Below are 20,158 nucleotides of genomic sequence, written 5' to 3' on the forward strand. Positions count from 1 at the left end.
GATACAGAGTAGATACTGACACAAAGAAATAAGCAACCAAACAACCAAATAAATAACCAAGCAAACACACAGCGAGACAACCTTGGATCCTCGGGTGGATTTCTTCAGTGTAATAAAAAAAAAGAGAAACAGAACGTTTATACAATTCCAAATGCATTGTGTGAACACAGTACAGCACACTCAAAATAATGTCTATTACGGAACCAGCCACGCAAATGAGATTAACTAGCTAATTTACAAACAGTGTAATTGCCACACAGATAGATTCTACTCCAATGATTCACAGGCCTTGTTATGCTGCAGTTGCTGTATATCAGGGCCCTGGTAGTTAGGCAAGACCCTAGTAATTTCCTTGCCCTGGCCCATTGTCAGAGTACCATATAGAGTACACTGAACCACTAAATCATCTGGATAGGCTGATGGTAGTGACTGCTAAACAATAGAAACTATCTTGCCAAGTTCAATGGTTTAATACAGGGCATATGCTTTGCTTGTCTCACAGCATCCACATTTATCTTTCAGGTACATTTACAACTACTGTGGGTTTCTTGTAACTTTAACAGTGACTCAACCGTTGTAGGTGTGTTTGTGTGACTATGTGTGGGAGAGTTTCTCTGTTTGTTTTCAGGTGCAGCACCTCTGAGGTCATATCGTATTCGTCTGGATACTGCTTAGGCTAAATGTGTATGTGTTTATCAGATTACTCTGACTGACTCTCCTCTCTCAAGATGGTCTGACACAATCATCTGATTACATGTGTGCCAGTATGAATGTAATTTTTGCCTCCAATGTTCTGATGTGTCCTCCTGTGCAGATGGTTTCCATGGGAACAGGACCAGAGCAGCAAGCCGAATGCATAGAGTATATGAATGTAATAAACATTCAAAACATGCGCTGTTCAGATAGAAGTGTGTATGTGAGAGATAAAAAACAAGAAATGATTCACTAAAACAAAACACATAAGCACAAAGACAAACAGAGATCATTTATGTCATTACTTTTTATTTTATTTATGTGGTTCTTTTTGTAAGGATCATCCAGAAAAGCTCAGCTAGAATACATAACTTGAAAGGGAACATAAGAATATGTACCTGTGTTGGTCGACAGATGGGGCATGACAAATCAAAACAAACAGCTGGCATTCTTCCAACATAGACTGAGTTGTGTGAACATCGTATGTTCACACAGGCAGTTATTTTAGCATCTTAAACCTCTTCTTATACAAGCACTAACTTCAAACAATAACCAACCTCAGCACTAAGGTTGGTTAGTTGCATTCACTACTGAACATCTTTCTACCTAATTTGTCATATATTTTGCAAGATGTTGGAGTATATGGTATACTGTACTGTGGTTTGCTGCTAAGAAAAACAACAACTGTGGAAAATATATGCAATTCCCATAGCAAATGTTTAGTAAACACTCTGATCCCTAAAATATGGCACCATTGAAGAGGGAAGATCTCCCTGTTGCATAATTGTGGCCTGCACTGTTCCATGCTTCACTCCACCTCTTGGATAGGTTTGTGTTTGTAGATCAAAAGTGTGCATTGGTATGGCAGTGTTGCAGTGTGTAAATACAGCTTCATGTCTACGTTGACTACTTCACTATAGGAGGAATTTAAAGTCTTTACTTGGCTGGTTCCTCTTTACCGTGTTAGTTGAGCTAAGTAGTCTGGTCTAAAAACTGACTTTAGAAATACAAACGCTTTACATTATGCAGATGTGCACAATATATAGCAAATATTATATAGCAAATATTCTCAATTCAAGTTCTACATAGTAAAATACACTGGTCTTTTGTTCAGTGCGAGAGATCTTATCTACCAAACGCAACAGTTTAACCTGATGTCTAGTTTGGAGCGCTGGTTGATTGGTTTATTATACAGGCAGTATATATATTGTCTGTGGCAGCAATCTTATGCTAAGAGCATTTGTGAGCCAAATTAAGAGGTTATTAGTATACCTAGACTATGTATATATTCCATCATATTCAATCAACCTTCAGTAACTATGTGGTTAATGTATCTTTTGTGTGTTTTGAAATCCCATGTAGGAAATAATATGGTGAATAATTCCCTTGGGAGTTGGTAAAAGGAAAATGTGATGACTTTGCAGCAAAGTGTATTTTTCTTTATAATATGGGCATTCAGACTGAGGTAATGGAAACAGTGGAAAACTGTTCCTCATCCTCTCTCACTTACACATCTCAATGCCAATAATGGTATCTAGTACCTCATGCAACATATTGGTAATAACCTGGCTCTTTGACACATTAAGCCAAGTGACAATGGAGATATTAGTCAATATTCTATAGTTAACTACAAAAGTAATGCCCAAAACTTGTGAAAACATTATACGCTTGTGAAAGCATTGTGGAAATATTGTTTCATGTAAGTGTAACACATACAGTACTGTTGAAAGAGAGTTCAGAAACCAACCAACCAGTTGTAATTTACTAGGTAGTTACAACATGGGTAATCATTTTGTTTTTATCCCATCAAAACCAGTTTTGTAATGACTTATGTTAGTTAGTGCTTGATCTCTGTTAGTCTCATGGTCACATATGTGAAGTACATGCATATTAAAACTTTGTTCTGAGTGCAGTATGTACTGTATATGAAATCCACAGCACATTGCCTGGATGAGTTTTCCACCTTGTAGCATGAAGGTAACAGAGTAATATTTGTAAGAAATACCTCAAATAAATGTTTCTTTCGATTGCTGACAACCGCAAGGTTCCCTTTGCAGGCATAGTACCATACAGCCAATACATATTTAGGCAAGAAATGTGTCAATTGTTTGTATAACTGGGGATATCAACTGAATATAAAGCACAACTACAGTTGAATTTAGGGCAAGTGACATTTTGTGACATAAAAAACAAACTTAAAAAATGTCATTGTTGCAGTTATGATCACTTTGCTGAATGAATTTTTCTTACACTCAACCCTTAATGTGTAAAGAGTGAGGGCATTGAATATTGAAAGTTGAGGGTAAATATATGAAAAAGGCAACTCAGATGTGGTATGGAAAAAACAGCCAGAAAACAAGTATTTTGGCAAGCTTTAACTCAGGGAAAAAATTACTGTGTTACTGGGGCCAAAATGACACTCTTGATTAGACTTTCTCCAACATAGTTACATGAAGTCAGACACAAGGAAGGGAAGCAGATATACAGTACAAACATAAACTTCAATAAACACATCCATGCACGTACGCACACACACACGCACACACAAACAAAGACACACACACACACAACGTTCATTCTTACTCAAGTGTGTACAGCATGAAATCAACCAGTCATAGGTACAGCAGCCAATGAGAAAGGTGTGAGAACCACAACTCTTCTGGGTGACATTTAAGGCTGGGCCGGCAGCATGTCCAGCTGTCCACGTCAGCACCCCCCTGGCACTGGTTATCTATGTACAACAAACAGACTAAGAGCATTATCAGTCGGGGGATGGGACGTTGTGGCCCACACACAGTGTGGTTGGGACACCATGGTTCATAACACAGACTGACTGGTCTGTGTTCTGTGATCGCCTGGCCCGGCCTGGGCGGGATGCTAGAGAGAAGAGAGACAGAAGCGTTATTACCCAGGGCCTGCTCCTGCTGGGTGAGGGCCTGCTGGGCGAGGGCCTGCTGGGCAAGGCCCTGCTGGGTGAGGGCTTGGGTGAGTTAATGGTGGATGATGCTGAAAGTGCAGAGGGAGGAGCAGAGATGAGATAACTTTAGAGGAGTTGAATGTGTGCCGCCGGGCTGGCATCCCATGGTAAACCAGATAGTTTGACCATGCTTCACCCATGCTTAGCCAATGCATCACACCTCTTAGAGTAGACTGTCTGTATAAAGAGGTTGTTTTAAAGGGAAGTCTTATGAGTGTGTTGAAACCATGCTTTCATTTAAAGTCCCCTTTAGATGTTGTTGAGGGTTTAGTCATCACCATGCTGTGCATTCTGCCATGCATCTTCCAGGCCACTCTGGGTTCAGACTTGATTTCACTCTTATTTAAGACCCCCCATTCACTTCCTTTAGGTTTCCAAAAAGTTTGGTACACCAGAGGAGAGAAAGGGAGAAATACATTCATATACATTCAATCCATTCAATGAAATACAGACCCCTCTGACAGGTTTCATACAAAATTTATTTCATGCTAGAGTTGTATTCTTCAACTCTTTTTTTCCGATTGATTTCATGTTGCATAACATTGTGCATGCAGTTGATTTCCCCCATGTTCTTAATTGCAAACAATGCTTTTATGTTTTCAAATATACATATATTTTTGCTGCTTTCATAGTAGCTAAAGGTTGTTAGGGAAAGATGGTCAGACACAACCTGACTCAACCAGATTCTTTATGATATTGTTTCTAGTTTTCTTTAAAAAAATAACATTGTTCAAAGTATATATTTAGTATGTGAAAGTAACAATGGTTCACTATGATAAGTTCTTCATAAATAATTGATTGTATACATCTAGACGTATGGCAGTAGACAGAAACAGATTACTAATTTAGCCTAAATGATTCTTCTCATTAAGATCCAGGATCACAAGCATGCCAACATAAACAAGGTCAAACGTTATTTTATCTTTTCACAACATAGAGAGCTTGCTGAAATATGTATATTCTCCATGTCCTTACAAGTCTCTAGTTAGGAAATAGTGGTCAATATGACCAGAGCTGCCAGGTAACATGTACTCTGTACCACAAAGAAAAATAGGAAGAAATGTGAAAAGAAAACACTCTGTCATTGAACACCTTAATAGTCTGGCTACATAAATTGTATGCAAAAGTGAGGAATCGTTAAAAGAAAAATATATTCTTCATACGGATAGTCATAATAGCTATAGTTTCTTTTTCTTTTTTACTAGTCCACCATGCAACGCATGCTAAATAAAAAGAGTCATGTTTAACTGATGGTATTGGGTGACATAAATGCCATTAGCAGTTATTCTTATTATCCTCTACTTATTGATTTCATTCCACCCTTTCTGGCCATTCAGGCCAAGATGTCAGACCAATGTTCCTTTGTTATTTGTCTTTCTGACCTCCTACAGTTCTTCATTGAGAAAAAGTCCATACAAAAACAACAACGAAGAAAAGCAAAAAGGACGTATTCGATCTTGATGTTTGAGAGAAAGCCTGTCCTTCAAAGTGAGATGGGTGAGCTCACTGTAAGAAACCTCTGTATCTACTGTTTCTCTTCCTCACTGTGAATGTGGCCTTGTCAAGCCTTCCATCCGTGGAATCAAGAAACGTTGGAGAGGGGGATTTCTCCCAAAGCGTTGGTTTCTCCCACTCAGAGTCAGACTGTGGTGTGCCCCCCTCAGGTCACTCTGAGAACTTCTGCCTGCATATACTTAACTAAGACAGTCTCCTCTTTACAGGGATCTGTGGTAGAGAATACACGGGAGGGTTCGGTTGCTCAGCATCAGCCAGTCATTAGTCATTCCCAAGAGGATGGATTCATTTGAGAAAGGTAAGACAATGGGGGGTTTACAGAGAAAGAGGACCACTTACAGATGTTTTAAAATTAAAAATTTAAAAACTTGCTCTGCGGTGATCGAGGAGAAGGAGAGAAAACAAGGGACAGAGATATAGAGAAGTGAAAGAAAGAGACAAGCTTAGAGGACAGCAGAGGAACAGAGTGTCAGGGTGTGTGACTGGGCCAACTCTCTGTTGTATCGGAGCTGTGTCCATGCACACCACCTCCCTGAGGGGAAGCCACCCCAACAGAGAAAGACAGGATTGTAGCAGGATAGGAAGATCGACAGAATAAAAGACAGAAGAGCAGAACGGGAGAAGAAGTCAACCAAAAATGGGAAAATTGGACTTCTCTTTGAAGTAGCTACTTTGTGGTTGTGCTTGTGGTGGGAAGAGACATTCTTTACCTTGTAGAAAAGTATTATGAAATAGAATATAGATAAGCAAAAATATATATCTTTACTACTGAATCTATTGATGGTTTGCCTTCAATAAAGACATGACTAGGTTCCAGTAATTGAAGTGTTGGAGTACTTCACCTACAGTGAATATTTACAGCTGGGTCCTTTTCACCATTTGGATGGGCCATACAAGAGTATTTAGAGAATATTATCTCCCATTCATAGGTGTAGAGTTCTATATGAGTTCTTCCAGATCTTTTGGAATCTACCTGAGCTGACCTACTCTTTCCTATAGATGTCAAACTTCCATATTTCTGGTATTAAAGACTCTCTTCCCATTATCAGTTTTGAGAAGGGAAAGTTTACACAGACAGAGAACAAGCAACACAGATAGATAACCACAGAAAAAAGAAGAGACGGAAGGGAAAAATCTGAAGACGGAGAGCAAGGTCCAGATGACAAAAATGGGACAGACCGATACAACACGGTGGAACAGGAGCTAGCTGCAGATGGGGTTTCTGTAGGTGGGTAACAGGGAGAAGGGCAGAGGTTTAGAGGGGAGCCTAGGAGACCGCCCTGTGCCACTGATCCATGCCTACAGAATGCTACAGGACACTATGTGGGCTGCTGGGCCCTGCAGACACTGACACCACTCCGGTACCAGCCCCCCATGCCTGCAATGGTGCTAAGGCTATAAAGCATTTGGTAACCTTTGTTTGGGGAGAGACAGAGTTTCTGGGGTGTAGTGTATTGGTATGGGACCTCTATCTTTCAAAGAATTTCCTTTCACTCCTTTTTTTCAAAATGTATAATGTTATTGATCCAGGCCAATTGTACGCACGTATTACCTTTCATGCGTTCTCTGTTTGATTAAGGTCCCGGAAGCATGCAGAGAGCAGTTTGGGGGGGGTTGAGGTATGGCTCAGAAAGAGAAGGCACATCAATGTATTTTCTAGCAGGGTTGAGAGCCCAACAGACAATCTGGCTCCAGGCACTAACACTTATCTGACGCTTATTCAGCTAGTTCAACATCAAGATCATTTTGTGGTTAATAATATCAAATGGAGAAGAGAGACTGACAGTATCCAGTCTGCTTTGTAATACTGTCAATAAGAGTGCTGGCACAGAGCCATATTCAGCTAGACTTCAACATAAACTATCTACTGCAGTCCAATTATATAGTGATCTTGTTACATAATCTTATGATATGCTGTTATTTAATAACAATAGCCTGTCATCTATTTGTGAAGCAATGATATGAAAATTGTTCTTAGCAGAAGTTAGATCATGTTGAATTATTATTAGTTGTTAGATCAGAGGTAGGACGCTGTTGAACATTTCTGTCTTGCTTCTCACCATGCTTGTCATATACTGTAATACCATGTGGCCTCTCTTATTCCTCACCATACTTCACCCCTTACCACCAGCTACATTTCCTCTCCAATGCCAACCATCAGCTGGACAGGACATGCAGTGTTGAGTTAAGAGACAAGCACAACACATGCCAACATGGAGCAACAGAGAAACAGGTTCACTTTACATTGGCAACATATACATGGACAATCACACACAGACACAGTCGCAGAGATACCGTACACACACTCAGAAGCACATTCATAAACACATGACATAGAATATACAACACTGAGGGCATGTGTACTCTTAGCTACTGTTAGTGGTCATCCTACTTGATTCATGTAATGGATCAGTCTCATGACGTGGACACAGTGGATTACTGTTGTGTTTGTGTTATGGCTCTTGAGAGTCACTGAACTTGTCCATCCAGTTCACTATGGGAGACAGTGGGAATGTGTGACCTTTCGACCAAAAAAAGCTCCACTGTGCTCTAGAGGAGACAGGATAAAAAGTATGTGTAAACTGTATACTGTGTGGAGGCTGTAGCAGGTTCTGTCTTAGCTAGTGTCTGGGAACTTGGCTGGGGATGATGGCAGGTGAGATTTAGCAATGCTATTAGCCCATGACAACAATATACAGTATTATGTGCTTGTGATTCATCTCCCTACGCTCACAAGCAGCTAATTTAAGAAGCTGCGGATGACACTGGCATTATAGTTTGATACTGCAACAATTGTGGAAGCAGCTTCTTCTTCTTCTTTTTCAGAGTTGATTCATCATAGAAGCCTTTGGCTTTCAGTTGTCCTGCCTTTGCCTGACGTAACTGTAGACTAGAGGACATGATGAGGGCCTGATGTTATTGTAGAGCATAAGGATAGTAAGGATCTCTCGGTGTGGTGAACAAGGCATTTCTTTCATTGTGCTATTCTTTAGTGTTAGAGGCTGGGGCGTCAGGTTGTGAGTGTGACATGGCCGTCCTCTTGGCCACATACCCACCCAGCTAGCTGCAGCAGAGGGTAGCCCTGGGGGCCCTGGGGGCTGAGCGGTGGGCATGGGGGCGCCGGCTCCGCCAGTGACCTCCCCTGGGAAGGGCCGGCTACCGACCAATTAGACACAAATCAAGGATGAAGGGATGATGAAGGGGGGGTGATGGAGGGAGGAACAAACAGATCAGACAATGAGTGGATGAAAAACAAGGAAAAACAAACATACAACAAGGAAAAACAGAAAAAGGGAAAGTTAAGGTTGGCCCAGGGGGCAGTGTGATAGTCTCGGTGATAGTGAACAAACCAAATGGAGAGAATAGAACACCCAGAGATGTAGAGGAGGGTTGGCATGGTAACGTAAAGAAACATTTCAAGAAAATCCCAAAACAGAAAAACAAGACCACTGATTAGTGATTTGTTTATATATTTGTTCAGTAACTTATTTTATGCAGAAGTAAATCCATGAAAGTAAGAGTAATTCAGATGATTCAGTTTTAATGAAAGAGAAGAGTTGGACAGAGAAAAAGGTGTCCAAATGCCAAATAAGAATGTTGGGGGTGATATTGTGTCGCTCAGCAGTAGTATGTGGGTGGGGGATCTAAAGTTGTTTGTGTTGGAAGCTGTATAGACAAAGATAGTAAGGACAATACCTACTGTGATATAGGAGATAGCAACAACAAAAATAATGTGTGTGCTCTCTAAAGTGTCTTTTTGTGTCATGTTTCAGACTTACTGGAACAACTTTGTGTGTGTGCAGTTTCTCCTCCCTGAGTACACATGAAAGTGTGTTTGTGCTTGAGTCTAAGTGTGTTCCCTGGGGTGTGTTCCCTGGGGTGTGTTCCCTGAGGTGTGTTCCCTGAGATGTGTTCCCTGAAGTGTGTGCCCTGAGGAAGGTGTGCCCTGAGATTTAAGCCCTGGGATGTGTGCCCAGATGTACGGCCTGTGTCTAGGTGTGTCATATTACGTACCCTTCCTGACTCTGGCCGCCGTGTGGCCTGGCCGCCCACCCATGGCCAGGAGGAAGCAGGGCTGCTGCTCAGACCGGTCAATAGGGCTTAAGATCTGGCCATCGTCAGGTGACATGATCTGGTCTATGTGGGGACAGTCTTCATTGGCCAGTGCTGCTTTTTCTGCCTCCTTGGCTGACTCCTTGGCTGACTCCTTGGCTGACTCATTGGCTGCTCTCTTGGCTGGATCCTTGGATGTTTCCCCGTTCACTTTGGGATCTTGAAAAACAGCTTGTGGTGCTGAAACAGAGGGAGAAGAACTTAGTAGTGATTCCACAATGGTGTGGAAGAGGATGTGTCAGCACTGGCATTTATGTGCAAGCTTGGCTATTTTATAATCAACCAGGTAACACAGTTTTGAAGGACAATAATCAAACTTTTTAAAATGTAAAATCAACATTGACCTTTTCCAACTGCCCAAATCCCAACCACAGGAACTTCAACTAACAAAAACTTCAGGCTTGCTGCTCAGTTTGGCACGGAATATCTGCTTTCTTTGGTTTCCCAAATCCCTCACTCTCAAAACTAACAAGCTCCTGTCCTGGAAATGTACCACCTGCCTTTACAGACATAGCAGTGACTATTTACAGGTCAATAAAATAACCGTAGTGACACACGATTCTTCATCTTCAGTATGGTAAATAAAGGTGACCAACTCACAACAATCTGCGAGAACAGGAAACACTACCATTTTATCATCCAGGCCTCACATGTCGTACCTTGTGGGCCTTATAAGCATTACATCTACATACTGAACCACACAGCCCAGACCACCACTGTCACCGCTGTAGTAAAACATTATTTGTGGGTAACACTTGCAGATATTAGCAATGGTGTCTCTGCTGCATTGATGCTTCACCCCATTACACATTACAGTAATTAATCTGCTCTTGTCAGTGCAGCAGGCAGCACACAGACCTTAGCCAGCCACACACAGCCATTGTATGTGTGACGCAGACCCCCTGGGATGGAGGGAGAGGAAGGAGGGGAAAGAGAGTGGGAGATGAGTCACTTTCTTCAGAATAGTTCAATGAATAAAGACACCATTCTCTACCTCCCTCTCTCCTCCTACACTTTAATTGCAGCCTCTGTGTTCATCCCCTTCTCCCTATCCCTGTTGACTTTTGTCTTTTTTTTCATCCCCCTCTTACTTCCCCCCCCATCCCCTCATTCATCTTTTGGATATCTGTATCCAAGTCATGGGCTCTATTGATTGGCTGTTGGCCTGGTCATCGTGCATGTCTGATGTGATGAAGAGGCATAGGATTTGTCCAGATGGTGCCTCTTTACAGGAAAGAGAGGGAGAGTAAAGATGACACAGCAGTAATGACCATATCACTGAGATCTGTCCATCACTGGCATTGTGGAGGACAACACTTCCAATAGAAACATGATGCATTCTGGTCATTTTGGTCAGCCATCACTACATCCACCTTACTCTCTACTTTCTAATGCACTAACAACATTTATCACAGAACCATACTCATTGCTTCTCATTCAAATGTATTGCCACACTGCACAACCACAGAAGAGATATACCGCGAGATACTGTATGTAAGTTAGCGGACCTGGTCCCGAAGTGTCTGTGTGCACGTGTGACTAAAAACAGCTCACTGAATAAATGATGACAGCAATTTCAGGGGGTGTTTTAAAAAAAATGTTTTCCTGCACTGGCTTGCTGTTTGAGACTGCACTCTCATAGTCATCCCAATGGCATTTCACCGGGTCCTCACTGGTCCCTTAATGTGTGTCTGTATGTTTTGACATTGATTAGTAAAAATAGATGTGTTCATCTGTTCAAACTTCGAACAATAAGCACACACCATATTCAAGTATGCAACTAAGTAATGGATGTCATAAATAAGCAAGTAGCTTATTTGATAGCTACGTGTGTGTGTGTGTGTGTGTGTGTGTGTGTGTGTGTGTGTGTGTGTGTGTGTGTGTGTGTGTGTGTGTGTGTGTGTGTGTGTGTGTGTGTGTGTGTGTGTCGAGCCAGAACGCTCGATCACATCAGCTGCTCAAGGGACCATCTTTATGAGGAGTACAGTACAGTACTTTAAAAGTTATGTAACCTTTCCCAGCTCTCTTATTCCTAGAAAGTGAGTTCCATTGTGTAGACTGCTGTAAAAAGTTAATTGATGCATTGTATATTTGGCAATCCTAGCCTATCCCTCATCCTAATCAAACAGCCCATGCCTCTTGTTCAAAGACTGGAGGACTCAGACAGAGTTCTCACTCCATTGAAAGCCGTATATGGAGAATGCCAACCTATGTGCCAGAATCACAACATTCTACACGCATTATTCATTTCCCCCTGAGCTGAACCCAACCCATCTTGAGGGCCCATGCTCAGCATGTTCCTGAATGTGTGTGTATTAATGTGCTATTGCATACATGGAAGGAGTTGATTACATACATATATCCCTTATAGTAACTTTGGAACAATGTCCATGTAACGTAAAGTGTTGCTCTAATGTCTGTCTGTTCAATTACAATTCAGTGACATCATGTACAGTAGATGGATGAGCAGGTCAAACTGTTTTCTGATTGGGTGCTAAATGAGTTTCATATTGGCTGCTTATTCCATCATTCTGCTTTGCAGCCCAGTGTGAATAATAGGAGAAGCAAGTGAATAGCTGCAGTTCCTGGCTGAACCACACTCCTATTGTGCAATGTGCGTTGCTTGGACACTGTTGTCATGGCAACAGGCATTGGCAAGGAAAAAGATTGGGGAGAATTAAATAAATAAGACATTAAGGAAGAGAGAGGATGGTGGGAAGGTGAAAAAAATCTTTGTTTTTACCACCTCCAGATAATGTACATTATGGCAGTGCCTGGTGAAACTCTAACTCTCATTGGTCAAGATCATAGAAGTAATGAGACTTAGGCACATCCTGTATCATATGACTAGGCAAAGTCAGGAAGTCAGGAAGTCAGGAAGTGTGACCCTTGTTAAGGACAGGTCATTATGTCACCTCTGGTTGTTCTCTCTGCAGGGAGTCAGGTCAGGTGACAGGCCCTGATGGCTCATCGTGTAGACGCCATCTAACAGGCTACAAAGTAAAGGTGCAGATAGAGGTCAAGGTAATCTAAATTGGTTTGTTACAAACAAATAACTATCACTGAATAGTATCATTGGAATCTAATCAGTAGAGACACCTTGTAAGTGGGACATCTTGGATCACAACTCTCCAGGGAAAACATTCATTATAAAGTTATAAAGGATTCTATTATAAACAGGAGTATAGCCAGTGAGCAAGGGGTGCAGTGCTTTTTTGTGTGTGTGAGAGAGTGCTCAGAGGGCTGTTAGTCATAGACGTAGCGTGGAATGATGCTTGGCTGTAACATGTGGCAGTAAATAAGGAGCAATCACAAGATGCACTCATGGCTACTTCAGGCCCTCGTGGCAGGGCATAAATACACACTACTCACACTATTTCATAGAAGAGGGAACCCAATGGAATCAGTTGGGCCCTATCCCTATCATGAGTAGGCGATGTACAATATATCAGCCTGTGAGTAACTGAGAATCCCCCAAAGCTGCTTGTGCTCACCACAGCTGGCCTGGTCACCAAGCAGAAAAACATGAAAGAGCAACACAGTCATCATCCATCCAAAGGACCTCCTGCAAATTGATAGGTTCTCTGAGGGAAACCCCCACTCTCTGCTGTCTTTGTCCAACTTCCCCTATGAGTCACACAGGTTAGACACACAGGTCTCCAGGCAACCAGGCTGTCTCTTTTATTGCAGTAATTTCTAGAGTGCGATATCACTGGAGTAATGTTAGTTCAACAAGTTAACTGTAAAATAAAAGCATTACCTGTTAAAAAATATATATATCTACACTACCGGTCAAAAGTTTTAGAGCACCTACTCACTCATGGGTTTATCTTTATTTTTACTATTTTCTACATCATAGAATAATAATGAAGACATCAAAACTATGAAACAACATATATGGAATCATGTAGTAACCAAAAAAGTGTTAACTTCCCTGGGCTAGCGTCCCACCCTAGTCAACAGCCAGTGGAATCGTGTGGCGCGAAATACAAATACCTCAAAAATGCTATAACTTCAATTTCTCAAACATATGACTATTTTACACCATTTTAAAGACAAGACTCTCGTTAATCTAACCACATTGTCCAATTTCAAAAAGGCTTTACAGCGAAAGCAAAACATTAGATTATGTCAGGAGAGTACCCTGCCAAAAATAATCACACAGCCATTTTCAAAGCAAGCATATATGTCACAAAAACCAAATCCACAGCTAAATGCAGCACTAACTTTTGATGATCTTCATCAGATGACACTCCTAGGACATTATGTTATAGAATACATGCATGTTTTGTTAAATCAAGTTCATATTTATATCAAAAACCAGCTTTTTACATTAGCATGTGATGTTCAGAACTAGCATACCCACCGAAAACTTCCGGTGAATTTACTAAATTACTCATGATAAACGTTCACAAAATACATAACAATTATTTTAAGAATTATAGATACAGAACTCCTTTATGCAATCGCGGTGTCAGATTTTAAAATAGCTTTTCGGCGAAAGCACATTTTGCAATATTCTGAGTACATAGCTCGGCCATCACGGCTAGCTATTTTGACACCCACCAAGTTTGGGACTCACTAAACTCAGAATTACTATTAGAAAAATTGGATTACCTTTGCTGTTCTTCGTCAGAATGCACTCCCAGGACTTCTACTTCAACAACAAATGTTGTTTTGGTTCCAAATAATCCATAGTTATATTCAAATAGCTCCGTTTTGTTCGTGCGTTCAGGTCACTATCTGAAGGGTGACGCGCGAGCGCATTTTGTGACAAAAAAATTCAAAATATTCCATTACCGTACTTAGAAGCATGTCAAACGCTGTTTAAAATCAATTTTTATGCTATTTTTCTTGTAAAATAGCGATAATATTCCAACCGGCAACGTTGTATTCATTCAAAGGCTGAAAGAAAAAAATTGAGAATTCTCATGAACGCGCATCTCAGTCTCACTGTCCCCAGGCTGACCACTCACAAACAGAGCTGTTGTACTTTGCCCAGAGACAGCAGACACCCCATTCCACTTTCTGGCGGCTTTAGAGAGCCAATGGGAGCCTTAGAAAGTGTCACGTTACAGCACAGATGCTGTATTTTTGATAGAGATGCAACAGAAGGACAACAAATTGTCAGACAGGGCACTTCCTGTATGGAATCTTCTCAGGTTTTGGCCTGCCATATGAGTTATGTTATACTCACAGACACCATTCAAACAGTTTTAGAAACTTTAGAGTGTTTTCTATCCAAATCTACTAATTATATGCATCACTTGTTTCTGGGCAAGAGTAGTAACCAGTTTAAATCGGGTACGTTTTTTTATCCGGCTGTGCAAATACTGCCCCCTAGCCCCAACAGGATAAACAAATATATTATATTTGAGATTCTTTAAATAGCCACTCATTGCCTTGATGACAGCTTTGCACACTCTTTACATTCTCTCAACCAGCTTCACCTGGAATGCTTTCCAACAGTCTTGAAGGAGTTCCCACATATGCTGAGCACTTGTTGGCTGCTTTTCCTTCACTCTGCGGTCCGACTCATCCCAAACCATCTCAATTTGGTTGAAGTCGGGGGATTGTGGAGGCCAGGTCATCTGATGCAGCACTCCATCACTAAAATAGCCCTTACAAAGCCTGGAGATGTGTTGGGTCATTGTCCTGTTGAAAAACAAATGATAGTCCCACTAAGCCCAAACCAGATGGGATTGCGTATCTTTGCAGAATGCTGTGGTAGCCATGCTGGTTAAGTGTGCCTTGAATTCTAAATAAATCACAGACAGTGTAACCAGCAAAGCACCCCCACACCCTAACACCTCCTCCTCCATGCTTCACAGTGGGAAATACACATGCAGAGGTCATCAGTTCACCCACACCGCATTTCAAAAAGACACAGCGGTTGGAACTAAAAATCAAAGGTAACTCTGGGTCTTCCATTCTGGTGGCGGTCCTCATGAGAGCCAGTTTCATCATTGCGCTTGATGGTTTTTGCAACTGCACTTGAAGAAACTTCCAAAGTTCTTGAAATGTTCCGTATTGACTGACCTTCATTCTTAAAGTAATGATGGACTGTCGTTTCTCTTTGCTTATTTGAGCTGTTCTTGCCATAATATGGACGGTCTTTTACCAAAAAGGGCTATTTTCTATATACCCCCCTACCTTGTCTGTCACGTCCTGACCCTAGTAAGTCCGGAACCTATTATAGTTAAGAAATTAGAAATGACCGGTAGAGAATATATAAAGTTGAAGTCAGAAGTTTACATACACTTAAGTTGGAGTCATTGAAACTCGTTTTTCAACCACTATACAAATTTCTTGTTAATAAACTATAGTTCTGGCAAGTCGGTTAGGACATCTACTTTGTGCATGACACAAGTCATTTTTCCAACAATTGTTTACAGACAGATTATTTCACTTATAATTCACTGTATCACAATTCCAGTGGATCAGAAGTTTACATACACTAAGTTGACTGTGCCTTTAAACAGCTTGGAAAATTCCAGAAAATGATGTCATGGCTTTAGAAGCTTCTGATAGGCTAATTGACATAATTTGAGTCAATTGGAGGTGGACCTGTGGATGTATTTCAAGGCCTACCTTCAAACTCAGTGCCTCTTTGCTTGACATCATGGGACAATCAAAAGAAATCAGCCAAGATCTCAGAAAAAATATTGTAGACCTCCACAAGTCTGGTTCATCCTTTGGAGCAATTTCCAAACGCCTGAATGTACCATGTTCATCTGTACAAACAATAGTACGCAGTCATACCGCTCAGGAAGGAGACGCATTCTGTCTCCTAGAGATTAACGTACTTTGGTGCGAAAAGTGCAAATCAATCCCACAACAACAGCAAAGGACCTTGTGAAGATGCTGGAGGAAACAGGTACAAAAGTATCTATATCCACAGAGTCCTATATCGATATGACCTGAAAGGCCGCTCAGCAAGGAAGAAGCCACTGCTCCAAAACCGCCATAAAAAAGCCAGGCTACGGTTTGCAACTGCACATGGGGACAAAGATCGTACTTTTTGGAGAAATGTCCTCTGGTCTGATGAAACAAAAATAGAACTGTTTGGCCATAATGACCATCGTTATGTTCGGAGGAAAAAGGGGGAGGCTTGCAAGCCGAAGAACACCATCCCAGCCGTGAAACACGGGGGTGGTAGCAACATGTTGTGGGGGTGCTTTGCTGCATGAGGGACTGGTGCACTTCACAAAATTGATGGCATCATGAGGGAGGAAAATTATGTGGCTATATTGAAGCAACATCTCAAGACATCAGTCAGGAAGTTAAAGCTTGGTCGCAAATGGGGTCTTCCAAATGGACAATGACCCCAAGCATACTTCCAAAGTTGTGGCAAAATGGCTTAAGGATAACAAAGTCAAGGTTTTGGAGTGGCCATCACAAAGCCCTGACCTCAATCCTATAGAACATTTGTGGACAGAACTGAAAAAGCGTGTGTGACCAAGGAGGCATACAAACCTGACTCAGTTACACCAGCTCTGTCAGGAGGAATGGGCCAAAATGCACCCAACTTATTGTGGGAAGCTTGTGGAAGGCTACCCGTAACGTTTGACCCAAGTTAAATAATTTAAAGGCAATGCTACCAAATGCTAATTGAGTGTATGTAAACTTCTGACCCACTGGGAATGTGATGAAAGAAATAAAAGATGAAATAAATAATTATCTCTACTAATTTCCTGACATTTCACATTCTTAAAATAAAGTGGTGATCCTAACTGACCTAAGACAAGGAATTTTTACTTGGTTTAAATGTCAGGAATTGTGAAAAACTGAGTTTAAATGTATTTGGCTAAGGTGTATGTAATCTTCCGACTTCAACTGTATATAAATATATATTTATTTTCTGAAAAACGTCCTATTCTGCTACCTGGCCTATGCATCATACAAATACATTTGGCAATCAGCCAAATGAACAATATGTCTGCAGGCTTTAAACTTGTTTCACAGCACTGCAGTATTTTTCCTGAGACAGCACACAAGCAGATAAGTTAACTAGGAAATATCATAAATGCATGGGTGTGATAGTCTTATGTGTGATTCATAAATTGTGATGTATTTTCCATCCTAGTGGAGGAAATAGGCTATTTATTATCTGCTGTCAGGATGGCTGGCTACTGTATGTGCCAATGTGTTACCTTTAGTGTTTTCATCACTGCATTAAACTGGTCAGGGTAGAGATGAAAAGGTAGTTGAGGGGGAGATTGGTCTGGTGTGGTATGAGGTGTGGTCTGATCTGGCATGAGGTTTGGTCTGGTGTGGTATGAGGTGTGGTCTGATCTGGCATGAGGTTTGGTCTGGTGTGGTATGAGGTTTGGTCTGATCTGGCATGAGGCTCAGTCTGGTGTGGTATGAGGTTTGGTCTGGTGTGGTGTGAGGTTTGGTCTGGTGTGGTGTGAGGTTTGTTCTGGTGTGGTATGAGGTTTGGTCTGATCTGGCATGAGGTTTGGTCTGGTGTGGTATGAGGTTTGGTCTGGTGTGGTATGAGGTTTGGTCTGATCTGGCATGAGGTTTGGTCTGGTGTGGTATGAGGTTTGGTCTGGTGTGGTATGAGGTTTGGTCTGGTGTGGCATGAGGTTTGGTCTGATCTGGCATGAGGTTTGGTCTGGTGTGGTATGAGGTTTGGTCTGGTGTGGTATGAGGTTTGGTCTGGTGTGGTATGCGTTGATAATGTCTGGGGAGTGGTCAGTGGAGTTGATAACGTATGTGTATGTGTGGAGTGGTCACTGGTCAACATACTGCCATGTAGGGGCTCTCCACATTCAATGGCTCCTGGTGTGGAGAATGGCTGTTTTTCTGACTGGTGAGTTAGCAGGAGGAGGAGGAGGAGAGAGGAGGAGGAGGTGGAGAGAGGAGGATGAGTAGGAGGAGGAGGAGGTGGTGTGAAGGCAGGGGAGTTCAGTCTGTTCTTTGAGCATTTATTTTCTTTTCATTGAGATTCAGATGGACATTTGGCAGAAAGTTTTCCTACCTGCTCTGTTTATTTCTAAGATCTCTTCTGGTGGTTCTTGTGGGGCCAGGGGCCATGTGTCGTCCTGCGTGCTGTGGTGAGGTGAGGTTACCTCCGACTTACAGTAATTGGGGGAGCCCAGAAGTGGGGCGCGGGGGATATGCTTGTTCTTTTTCTTTGGTAACTTCTGCTTGGCCATCGCCAGGGAGTAATACATCCCAAAATTATTGACAATAACAGGCACTGGCATGGCGATAGTCAGCACACCAGCTAGAGCACACAGCGCTCCCACCAGCATGCCAGACCATGTCTGAGGGTACATGTCTCCATAGCCCAGGGTTGTCATTGTCACCACCGCCCACCAGAATCCAATAGGAATGTTCTTGAAGTGCGTGTGCTCGCTGGCTCGGGGGTCATTGGGCTTGGCACCAATCCTTTCAGCATAGTAGATCATAGTGGCGAAGATGAGCACACCAAGGGCAAGGAAGATGATGAGGAGCAGGAACTCATTGGTGCTGGCTCGGAGTGTATGACCCAGGACACGCAGTCCCACAAAGTGCCGAGTCAGCTTAAAGATCCGGAGGATCCGGACAAAGCGTACCACACGTAGGAAACCCAGTACATCCTTAGCCGCCTTGGAAGAGAGCCCACTCAGCCCCACCTCCAGGTAGAAGGGCATGATGGCAATAAAGTCAATGATGTTAAGGGTGTTACGGAAAAACTCCAGCTTGCTCGGACAGAACGTCACTCGCATTATGAACTCAAATGTAAACCACAGCACACAGACCCCCTCAATATAGGTGAGGAAGACCACGGTCTCAGTCTCCTGGTAGACCCGCGTGCTGTTGTCCAGCGGGTCAATTTCCGTCCGGTTGATGATGGGGTTGAAGGCCTCGTGTGTCTCCAGGCAGAAGGTGGTGATGGAAACCAGGATGAAGAACAGGGAGGCGAAGGCTATCCACTGCAGGGGAGAGATGAGAGGGAGGGAGAGAAGGAGGGAGAGGGAAAGAGAGAGGGAGAGATTATAAGCGAGGGAGCTTAGAATACAAACGTGAAGGAACAGAGCACTAGAACACCCCCACAGCTCTCTTCAGTTCTACAACACACATCTAGGTCAGTACTCTTAACTGAGTGTCACTTCAAAGGGCGTACACCTAAACTGTGGTGCTTCACCGGTAAGGGAGTTGCTAGTACTGGTGGGGCCTGCAGGGAGGAGGGGAGGGACGGAGGGGGATGTTATGTACTGTACAGGGGAAAGCTTGTTTCTGGGTCAGCTTTTGCGCCAGCACTTAAGGTATTATTTCCGTGAGGGCACTGTGTTCACCATGGCATCTGGCCCAAACGATAATTTGCCACCTCATCAATTTTAAATGGTGTTTTAATGCATAGTCCTTAATGTATAGGCCGCTATACACTGCTGCCCATAGATTAGGGCTGACAGCAGTGCTGCTGCCAGAAGAGGTTGATTGGGTTGCATAACGCCACTTAACACCACTGGACTATTAAAGCGATGTTCCAGAACTATTGAATCATTTCAGCCAGTAGTTTTGAAAGTGGTGCTCATGAGCCAAAACAGGTCCCATTTTTTTGCGTACTACATCATCCAATTTGTGTGATATGTTACGAATCCAATCTGTACACTCTGTTAAGATTTTGTTTTGCTTAAGATCCCGTACTGTATCTTTAAACAGGTCCAGGTCTGAGAGGAGGCAGGCGCTGCCAGGCACATACACTACAACCACAGTACGGTAGTGATAGAGCCAGGGTCCTACCTGGACATGAAGGGCTTAGTGATTCCATTATAGAAGAACAAATTACAATTAGGTTATTTTTCTAACACAGTTATTTTTGTGCATGGTACACTTCCAACATCCTTGACTTTTAACAAACTGAGC

General features: G+C 42.3%; 1 protein-coding gene across 3 annotated transcripts in view; it reads right to left on the bottom strand.

Annotated features, from left to right (window-relative positions):
* Positions 1-982: 982 nt before the first annotated feature.
* Positions 983-20,158, bottom strand: part of LOC106587469 (potassium voltage-gated channel subfamily C member 1) — a 33,225-nt gene continuing 14,049 nt past the window's right edge. The window contains exons 2-4 of one of the 3 annotated variants that reach the window (XM_014175882.2): positions 18,285-19,224; positions 9,200-9,478; positions 983-3,570 (exon numbers count right to left, since the gene is read on the bottom strand). In XM_014175882.2, coding sequence (XP_014031357.2) covers positions 3,455-3,570; positions 9,200-9,478; positions 18,285-19,224 — 1,335 coding nt within the window. In that variant the 3' untranslated portion in view covers positions 983-3,454. Of the gene's footprint in view, positions 3,571-4,130; positions 8,342-9,199; positions 9,479-18,284; positions 19,225-20,158 lie in introns of those variants that run through there. The other 2 variants (XM_014175883.2, XM_014175881.2) reach the window with 2 other exon arrangements.

The sequence above is a fragment of the Salmo salar genome, chromosome ssa26 (genome assembly GCF_905237065.1).
Source record: "Salmo salar chromosome ssa26, Ssal_v3.1, whole genome shotgun sequence".
NCBI lineage: Eukaryota > Metazoa > Chordata > Actinopteri > Salmoniformes > Salmonidae > Salmo > Salmo salar.